General features: G+C 41.6%; 1 protein-coding gene across 2 annotated transcripts in view; it reads left to right on the forward strand.

The window, feature by feature from the left end:
* FAM117B (family with sequence similarity 117 member B) overlaps positions 1 to 9,992 on the forward strand; it is a 64,048-nt gene extending 54,056 nt beyond the window's left edge. For both annotated transcript variants that reach the window (XM_080669735.1, XM_080669736.1), the window contains 2 exons: positions 2,094 to 2,214; positions 6,597 to 9,992. In XM_080669735.1, the coding sequence (XP_080525861.1) occupies positions 2,094 to 2,214; positions 6,597 to 6,909 (434 nt within the window). In that variant the 3' untranslated portion in view covers positions 6,910 to 9,992. The remainder of the gene's footprint in view (positions 1 to 2,093; positions 2,215 to 6,596) is intronic.
* Positions 9,993 to 10,669: the final 677 nt, after the last annotated feature.

Here is a 10,669-nt window from a genome sequence, read left to right on the forward strand (position 1 = left end):
CTTAATGCAACTTGAAAAATAATGTGGTGACCTAAGCAGTTTGAATATTAATTACTAGTATTTTTACCTTTTAAAACAAATAGGACCTTTCATATGTCTGTATCAGGACAATATTTTGTTAGCCTAACCTTAGTTACTGCATGTGCTTCAGAGCAATAGCAAGATATTTATTTGTAAACTAGAGGCCCGATGCACGAATTTGTGCATGGGTGGGGTCCCTCGGGGTGGCCTGCGGAGATAGGGCCCCAGGTCGTGCCCCCAACTTTGCAGCCTCGCAGCCCACCCAGCACCCTGCCTTGGCCTGGCGCTGCCTGCTCACCTACTCCACCATCCCACCATGGTCCCATTCTTGTCAGGGCCCATTGGGGTCTGCAGCACTGCGTCGCTGATACCCGCCATGTTCCACGCCGCCCCCTTGTGGTCAGTGCACATCATAGCGAGCAGTCAAACTCTTGGTCTTTTGGTCGAATGACCATCTGAGGGGACAATTTGCATATTAGGCTTTTATTATATAGGATTCTACAGCTCCGTTCAGTAGTCATTTATTTAGGACCTCATACTCACAGTGTGCTGAACATCCTAAAATGTTTCATTGTTACAGCTGACCATTACTACCAAACACCTAAGTTATTGAAACTATAGCACATGCAGAGAACATAAGGTTTTCTGAAGAAGTCACTTCAAACTATGGGCCATTGTAAAATGTCATTATTTGAACCCTTTATGCCCAGCTTTTAGGTTAAATAAAGTACGACTGTTCCAGGCCCACACCCAGACCAATTAAATCACAGCCCCTGGGGGTTGTAGGAATAGGTACTAGGAGATGCTCCGTGATTCCAGTGTGCACACAAGCTTGACACCTGCTCAGTTAAATCCTTTGATTGGGCCATGTGTTTCTTGTCGGGAATCTGCATAATTAATTCTTATGTTTATTATGAGGATTAAATGGGGTAGTGAATGCAGACCAGTTAGCTTTCTCCTGGTAATTAGTGCTCAATCACATGTACCCTCCAACATTTAAAAAATCGTGGCCATTAAAATCTGCCCTTGGACAGCATGTCATAAATTTTGTGTCCTACTGTATTTGATTTTAGGAGATTAGTGACTGACGAGCTGCTCTGAATTTCTTCTGTAAGAAAACAGAGCTACTCTTGGCAAGGAATTTGTAGCTTAGCTAACATAGGCTGAAAATTCAGAACACTTATGTAACATATCAAGAATTTTTAAGTTAATATATATAAACTGAGGACATCAGCACTAGACAGGAATACCAGAGTAAGAAGTGTTCCCTTTGATATAATTAATTTGGAAACGTTTTAAAAACGTTGAGCCAGACTTTGAAGGCAGTTTTGGGAAATCAGCAGAGGAGGATCTCTTAGGCATGGAGAAATTCATAGGCAAAGGAAGTCTTTGGCGTACAGTGCAGATGGCTCTGACTTCCTGGATCAGAGATGGTAACTAGAGGAGCCGGGAAATCAAGTGAGAAATTCTGAAGGGTAGCACAGGAGAGAATGATAATCAACCAGTTACTTGTACTGGGAAGAATGGTAGTGCGATTGGAGTCTGTGTGCTGTGTATGGATTAAAAACAAATCAGAGAGCCCTGACCGGTTTGGCTCAGTGGATAGAGCGTCGGCCTGCGGACTGAAGGGTCCCGGGTTCGATTCCGGTCAAGGGCATGTACCTTGGTTGCGGGCACATCCCTAGTAGGGGCTGTGCGGGAGGCAGCTGATCGATGTCTCTCTCTCATCGATGTTTCTAGCTCTCTATCCCTCTCCCTTCCTCTCTGTAAAAAAATCAATAAAATACATTAAGAAAAAACAAAAAACAAAAAACAAATCAGAGACAGGCCTTGGAGGCGGTGATTATAAGTGGAAAAGACATAAAAGTCTTTGATTTGTTTATGCATATATTTAACAAACATTATCTTCTCTTTACCAGGAACTAGATATTAGGGTGATGTTGATGAGCAAAACACTGTTTCTCCCCTCAAGTAGCTCATGGGGTAGGGGGAGGCAAGAACAATTAATTACAGTATGACTAAGCCTTTATGTAGTAGTATTTCTTAGTAATCCAGCATGTCGTTTATTGCAGAGAATGGGAACAACTCTCCTTTGCCCAAATATGCAACTTCACCAAAACCCAACAACAGTTACATGTTCAAAAGGGAACCTCCAGAGGGCTGTGAAAGGGTCAAAGTCTTTGAGGAATGCTCGTAAGTACACCCCTCCCCCGAGAGTCAAGCTTTTATTGTGAGAATTTTTATTATGAAAATTGAAGAATAGTACAGTGATCACCCATATAACCACTCCCTATGTTCTATAATAAAATTTTGCTGTATTTGCTTTGTTTGTGGTAGTGTTTTTGCTGAACTGCTTGAAAGTAATTTGCAGGCACCATCACACTAAACCTTAAATACAATTTAATATGTGTTTCCTAAAAGTAACCATACTATTCCATCATAACCACAATACCATTATCACACCAAAGAAAATTAACAGTAATGTTTAATATCCAGTTGTTATTCACCTTTTCTTACCTTTTCTCACTTCTTTCTACTGTGTCATTTGTGGCTGTTATTTTTGAACCTATATGCAGTCAACATCACATTTTGAATTTAGCAGTATATTTATTCAAGATACTAGAGGCACGGTGCACGAAATTCGTGCACGGGGGTGTGTGTCCCTCAGCCCAGCCTGCACCCTCTCCAATCTGGGACCCCTCGAGGGATGTCCGACTGCCTGTTTAGGCCCGATCCCACCGGGACCCGGCCTAAACGGGCAGTCAGACATCCCTCTCACAATCCAGGACTGCTGGCTCCCAACTGCTCGCCTGCCTGCCTTCCTGATTGCCCCTAACCGCTTCTGCCTGCCAGCCTGATCACCCCCTAACCACTCCCCTGCCAGCCTGATTGATGCCTAACTGCTCCCCTGCCAGCCTGTTTGCCCCCAACTGCCCTCCCCTGCCCGCCTGGTTGCCCCTAACTGCCTTCCCCTGCAGGCCTGGTCCCCCCCAACTGCCCTCCCCTGCTGGCCATCTTGTGTCCACATGGGGGCAGCCATCTTTGACCACATGGGGACAGCCATCTTGTGTTTTGGAGTAATGGTCAATTTGCATATTACTCTTTTATTAGATAGGATACCATAGATCTTACCCAGTGTGGTTTCCTTCTTTGAAGGCTTGAATTCCCTTTGGTTTTCACCTACTCTTGGTCTTCAGTTTGTTAAACAGTTTTAAAAAACATTTTGTCTGCCAATATAGGAAACAGGATTCTGTTACTTTGCCAAATCATGTTACTGTGATGAAGACAGTAAGAAGTAAAATTTTCAACAGTGTCTGGTACTTTTGGTGTGATCACCTATGCTCCTATTCTGTTGACTGGTACTCGTCAAGTACTCCAATTTTAGACTCAAAAGTTGCTCAGAAAGTATTACAGCCTTGGGTTTTCAGTAGCTGAAGTGTTCTTTGCTTTATAAGTGCCGGCTGCGGGGGTTGTAAGTGTAAATGAGACTGAGCAAATAGGTGATGGACATTGTTTGGGAATATGGTGATAGTGCTTAGCCCTCACCTTCCAATTACACTATGGCTGCTTGTCTCCGAGGCTCTCCTCTGGCTTTTCTCACTATGAAACCTAAGTACATTGTGCATAATATCCAACCTTGTCCGATTCGCATAATTTATCTTTTTCCTCCATTATGAACATCTTGGAATAATTTTGAAATATAGTATCCTTTTGTTCCTTTATGAGAGAATGAGGAGAGAAATGAGAGATGAGAGAAAATTGAGTGAATGAGGAGAGAAACCAGAGGTCTGAGAAAATTGAGAGAATGAGGATTGATCAGATCACATCGGTTGGACCAGTTGATTGGATTAAGCTGTTTAGACAGTCTGATTGGATTGAGTTGATTGGATCGGCTGGTCAGAGCAGGTTGGTTGGATCAGCTGATTAGATTAAATTGCTTGCTGCTCAGGCCACATGCTTGGTTTGTAGGCTCATTCCCCAGTAGGGAGTGTACAGGCAGCAGCCAATTGTTGTTACACTCTCACATTGAAGTTTCTCTCTCCCCCTCTCCCTTCCTCTCTCTAAAAATCAGTAAAAATATTTCTTTAAAAAATAAATAAAATTAAACAACTCAGAGTTTAAAAATTAGTCTCTTTTTGCACTGGCTATGTCAGAATTAGAGCAAATGCACTGGATTCACTGGCATTGGCCCTAATTAAAAATGTTTCGCTTATTTAATTATTCTTTAAAGAATATTCTCTTTCTTACTTTTGGGAAGTAACTGACTGGAACTAGAGGTTAGAGTGGGTGTTTAAAGTATTACATAAGTCTCCTTTTCCCCCATTGACCTCTCCCAGGCCGCGCCCATCTGTGTCCATGGGTTATGCTCATATGCATGCATACAAGTCCTTTGGTTGACCTCTTACCCCCTCACCTTCCACCTTCCCTCATAGGCTGGACAGTGTATTCAATGCTTCTCTGTCTTTGGTTCTACTTTTGTTCATCAGTTTATGTTCATTTTATTCCACAAATGAGTGAGATCATGTATTTATCTTTCTGTGACTGGCTTATTTCTCTTAGCATGATGTTTGTTTCTCACATCGATGTTTCTTCCTTTCTCCTTCTCTCTCTCTCTCTCTCTCTCTCTCTCTCTCTCTCTCTCTCTCCCTCCCTCCCTCCCTCCCTCCCTCCCTCGCTCCCTCCCTCCTTCCCTCCCTCTCCCTCCCTCCCTCCCTCACTCCCTCCCTATCTGTAAAATTAATTTTTAAAAATAAAATTTAAAGTTTAAAAGAAGATAGTGTCAAACAAATTGAATAATTAAAAACCTAGGACTCACCCAGCTGGTGTGGCTCAGTGGTTGAACATCGACCTTTGATCCCTGTCAGGGCACATGCCTGGGTTGCGGGCTCAATCCCTAGTAGAGGGCATGTAGGAGGCAGCTGATCAGTGATTCTCTCTCATTATTGATGTTTCTGTCTCTCTCTCACTCTCCCTTCCTCTCTAAAGTTAAAAAATTAATATTAAAAAAAGAAAAGTAGCCCTACCCGGTTTGGGTCAGTGGATAGTGTTGGCCTGTGGACTGAAGGGTCCTGGGTTCGATTCCAGTTAAGGGCACATACCTTGGTTGCAGGCTCCTCCCCTGCCCTGGCCCTGGTCAGGGCTCATGCATGCAGGAGGCAACCAGTTGATGTGTTTCTCTCATATTGATGTTCCTTCCTGTCTTACCCTCTCTCTTCCACACTCTCTCTCTAAAAATCTATGGAAAAATATCCTCGAATGAGAATTTAAAAAACAGAAAAAGAAAAACATACTCTCAGATAGTAAAAATAGAGGTGTGTGTCCTCTTAACAGCAGCATATCCAATACATTTGTGGGCCTAAAAGTACTCAATGAGTTAAGTTTCTAATTTATTCAAGAAACAACTTAAATGATGTAATATTTAAATGTAATAATATGTTTCATGTAACCCAATGTACCAGACATATGTCATTTCAACATGTAGTCAATATAAAACATTATTCTGAGGTATTTTGCATTCCTTTTACGTACCAGGTTGCCAGATCCGGTGTATATTTCACACTGATGGCACATCTCAGTTCTCACTGGCCACATTTCCAGTGTTCAGTAGCCACATGGGGTTCATGACTTTTCTGGTGACAGAGCAGATCTAGACCCTTCCACGGGAGGCGTGGGGCTAGTATCGCCATAGGTCCCACCCAGAGAGAGGGCATTGCCAGCTATTGAACACTTACTGTGTGCCAGGCTCTGGGATTTATCTCATCAAGTCCCAACGACAAGGCTGGGGGTTAGGGCGTGTTCAACCCATCTCATCGCTGAGACAACTGAGGCTCAGCGGGGTGAAGTCACACAGTGGCTGGAACCAAGGTCCGCTGCCCCAGGCCTCTGCTGCCAGAGCCCTCAGGTGGAGGCGTGGGCCGCGAGGGACCAGCGAGGTGGCAGCTGGAGCTGGGCCTGTCTTCATGAGCCCACTCCCTCATGTAATTTCTTTATTCGTAAATTATTACATTTGTCAAACCTATTCATGGGTAATATTCACTGTTAATCAATAAAATCTGCCATCCCAAGCATTGTCTACTTGAAACTCTTTTCATTTTGCCCCCACTCCCCAGGTCTGTTTATTCATTCTTTAAAACCCAGCTCAGATGTGACTTCCTTTGGCGGGCTGCTCCTTCCCAAACTCTCCCTCTTCCTTTGTGCCACTGGTTATCACCCCCTGTGCTACTTGTAAACCTTTACAAGCCATTTTATCCCATCTCTCAGACCCTCTGGCAGGAGCTCTGTCCCTTTTTTGTGCTATGGATACTTTTGGCAGCCTGGTAAAGTTTATGGTGCACAGGGCTTGCCAGGGAACTGACAGCAGCAATGTGAATGGTGTCCTTCCGGCGTTCTGAAATACATACTTTGAATCGTGTGTCTAATCCCGCTTTGGTCCATAGTATTTGAAGCTTTTGACATAGCTTGAATTTTGTATTCCTTTTATGTGTCTATTATCTGTTATAAAAAATAATAATAAAAAGAGTTTATGTCCATTGTTCTGTGACTTAAATGCATTGGGTTGTCTGTTCTATGTCTAGGCCAAAACAACTTCACGAAATCCCAGCCTTTTACTGTCCTGACAAAAACAAGGTGAATTTCATTCCTAAAAGCGGCTCTGCTTTCTGCCTCGTCAGCATCCTCAAGCCACTGCTTCCCACGCCAGATCTTACCCTCAAGGGCTCTGGCCACAGTCTGACAGTCACCACGGGCATGACGACCACTCTGCTGCAGCCCATCGCTATGGCCTCCCTGTCTGCAGAGCAAGACCGAGTCTCCCGAGGAACAAGTACAGTCATGCCATCGTCCTCTCTCCTCACACCCCCCGAACCAATTGAGGAGGCTGAAGGGTAGGTCCCAGCGCTGCGCAGCCACTGCTCTCAGATCTCTTGACTGTGATGGCACCGTGCGCTCCAGGTGGCTGTGCCGTGCTCAGGCCTTCCACGGGGACTCCCAGCACAGCTTCTGGCAGAGCACCCCTGGTGGCCTGCTCGCCATGAGGCCAGCCCTCAGTGCTTAGCCTGCTTTCTCCTAACGCGCCAGCGGGAACAGAAAGGTCTCATTCTGTACTTCTGGTGGGCTGATACCACTTTTTTTGTTGTTTTGTTCTCCAATTAAACTTCTTTAGAAGCAAAAACACAACAAAACACTGACCCCTGCAAATGATTCCTGGAGACGTGAATGATGCTGCAAGAACCATCTTTTATATGATAATGACTATTTTATAATACCACTGTTACATTTTCTGAAACGTAGCAAACAGATGTTGAAAAGATTCTTTGGTGGCCTCTGTTTCTTGTTTCCCTTTCTAAATGTGTGCTTTTCTCAGCTGTTTTCAGCTTTGGGACCAAAGGGATTGTTGACATTTTCCCAGCAATCTTATTCTCATGACTGTGTTCTTCTCCCAAACAAGAATTGATAATTAAATGCATTGACCAAGTATATAAAAAAAGAAATAAAAAGCAATATTAGTACATGATGTGATTTATGTTTCTTGATGTCAGAAGTTTGTGCTTTGGGTGAAATATTTGTAAAACTGCTGTTTTCTTCACTCCTGTGTACATTCCACCATGTGCTCAGAAAAATTGTAGTCTGGAGAGGAATGCTTACTAAGTTCTCACCCATCATCGGAAGTTGGTTTGAAAGTCAGTCAGCCAATAGGAAGCTACCCAGTGTTGATTGCTAGCTAGGAGGAAGCAGCCCCTTTGGTTTTCTGCACAGTATTTGTCACATGATCTCCCTTTACCACAGGTATCATCCTACCTTTCATCATCACTGTATCATAGTCCCAGACATCCTCAAATGACGGTGCATGGATTTCCTCCTTTGCTTTTGTGATGTTGTTGTCTCGTGGACTTGGTCCGGGTTAGTAGTTTGCCAGGAGCGTAATCCATTGAATAGCAATCCGTAGTCACAGAATCCTGCGACTGACATTTTCTTTATGTAGTTGGCCCTGAGATGTTACCTACAGGTTTTGCTAGTTGTCCGTCCAACATTCCACACAGTGGGGAAAACAGGCAAAGGACAGCTTTGGGGCTTAAGCAACAGGATCCTTTGAAAAATCCATCCAGTTTTGGAGTTAGGCTCATCCTAATACAGTTACTGCCAATGTCTGTGTCACCAGTATGTCACGTCTGGGTGTGTGGTAGTAAAATTAAGGGGCAGCTCTTTTAAAAGGTGAGTTTCAGCAAACTGTGTTGTTTCAAGCATCCTTCTGAGGTCTTCATATACTACCTTACGATGCAATGATTTAATGTTCTTAAACATGATAAAAGGAGAAAAAACTTAAATACTTGTTTAAGGGGTACAGTTTAGAGGGTTACTATGTCAGTTTATCCAGACATATCCCATCAAGGAAAACCTAGTGGTAGCAATACATCTTCTGAAAGGACTTCTTATACTCATGCAACTTTAAAATATCTAAGTAATCAAAAGCATGCCCAGTTCAAGTTAAAATGGAGGTGTATTTAGGGAGGTTAGATAAATTCAAACATAAGTCTGTCAGGTGAGTTGGTGAGACTGATGAATTTTAGCTCCTTTTTTGTTCAAAACGAATTTACTTGGAATTCGTCCATGTGGCTTCTAAGTCAGTAATAGCCCAGTTATTCAGGATCTAAATGTTCTGGTTGGTTTACTGAGAACTTTGATTCTTTGCCTTTGACTTTGCCATTTCACCAGAGAACTGCTCTATCAGAAGTACAGGAAAGGTAAAACTGAAGTCAGGTGAGTTAGTTTAAAAGGCAGGAAGAAGAAGTTAGAGACAAGGTTGAAAAACACACAGGCCTGTTTTGGATGACTTGAATTCTGTTAAATCCGCGTTCTTTCCTTTGCCTCACACTTAACTTTCTTGTGTCTCCATCCCTACACGTTACGAGGGTATTTTACAGCTAGAATGCCACTTTGTACAGTTTTTCCTTTCACTCTGTTGTGCATGTTTGTCTAATTCACATTTTTCTGTAGAGTTTCATATATCCTTAATCTAAAGTAATTTAAAATAGGAATGGGATAACTTTATTCTTTACATAGTCTTGTAAATGGAACTTGTAATGTCTGGTTGTAAGGACAATGTGAATTTGTAGGTAAATGAATTGTATGGCAACCAAGCATATTCTGTGGATTTGGGAGAAATAGAGCCTGAGATTTGAAGAAGAAAAAAAAAGCTACAAGATACAAACAACTTTAACTGCCAGTGCCAAAGGGCTAATTTTAAACATAGGAACTCTATCACAGTCTTGAGAAAATACTAATCTTAGGTCCATTTCACTTTATTTAAACCTTAGTTCACAAGTGGTTTATTTTTTTTAATGGTCTCAATACTGTTTTCTAAAATGACATTCTATAATTGTTATTCTGTAGATAACTGTACAAGAAGTAAGTAAATTAGAATAACTTCAATGGGAATATAATTTAAATTTTTTTAAATTTTAAATAAATGTGTTTCCATTTCAGTAAAAGGAATAGGTGGCATGTATATTTTGGCAAAAGGAGCTATTCTGTGGTTATTTACTTTATCAGTCTTAAGTTATTTTTTTTTCCCTTAAAGAAACTGTTGTGATAACAACATGTGAATTTACTGGTTTTGATCATGACTGAATCTGTTGCTTGTCATGTTTTTTGTGTGAGCAGTTATGTTTTTTAAAATACCTGTTTTCCTTTTTGGTTAATATTGTGAGCATGGATGCCAAAATTACTTTTGCTCTAGATTCTTCATTTTGTTTAAAATGTTTCTTACACTTATGACAAGCCAAATCCGCCTTTTAGAAGGTGCTATTGCTACCTGTGGAATAACTGGCAACAAGACAGGCTTTTTCTTTTCAATGGTTGGCTTTTACTCGAAGGCATTAAAAAAATGGCAGAATTTGTAGCCTTGGGTATGTCCAAGGTTAGGACTGGGTTGTCACGATTTTCTTTTGAAAAAGGAAATAAAAGGAAAACTGCCACCATGAATTCACTGTACTATTCTAAACTTAAGATTCATTCCTTGATGCTTGGACCAGTGGAGTGAACCGGACCAGTGGAAGTGCTGAATTTGCATTAAGCTAAGAATACTTAACTCCGCACTTTAAGGTTTAAGTTTTACTCTGCCTTAGATTAAATGATAGGCAGAGCAGCCCTGAACAGTATATTTTGTTTATGCAATCTTGTTGAAGAATATAATTTATGTTTTTTTAAAGTTTGTATCTTTCATCTGTTGAAGCTGTTTAAATCTTTTTTAAATGAAGTTTTTTAAAATTTGTTTTTCTAATAAAATTCTCCCCAAAAACAGCATTTCCAATGGTGATAAATATTGTTACTATGTACTTATGTATTCCCTGTATCGGAACACTTGTTGCTGCCTCACAAGAAAATAGAACTTTTATGTTAAAAATAAAGTCTGTTCTTGAGGTTTTTCCTGTGTACTTTTATGAATATAGCCTCAAATTTTCTTTTCATACACCTCGAGCCTGAATTAACTTACAAATAGTATATTCTTTTTCACAAATTGATAGAAAATTGCGTTTGTGTTAAGTAGCAGGATATATAATACTAGAGGCCTGGTGCATGAAAATTCATGCACTGGAGGGGGCGGTCCCTCAGCCTGGCCTGCACCCTCTCACAGTCCGGGAGCCCTCAG

The sequence above is a fragment of the Plecotus auritus genome (genome assembly GCF_963455305.1).
Source record: "Plecotus auritus genome assembly, chromosome: 5".
In the NCBI taxonomy this organism is placed as follows: Eukaryota; Metazoa; Chordata; class Mammalia; order Chiroptera; family Vespertilionidae; genus Plecotus; species Plecotus auritus.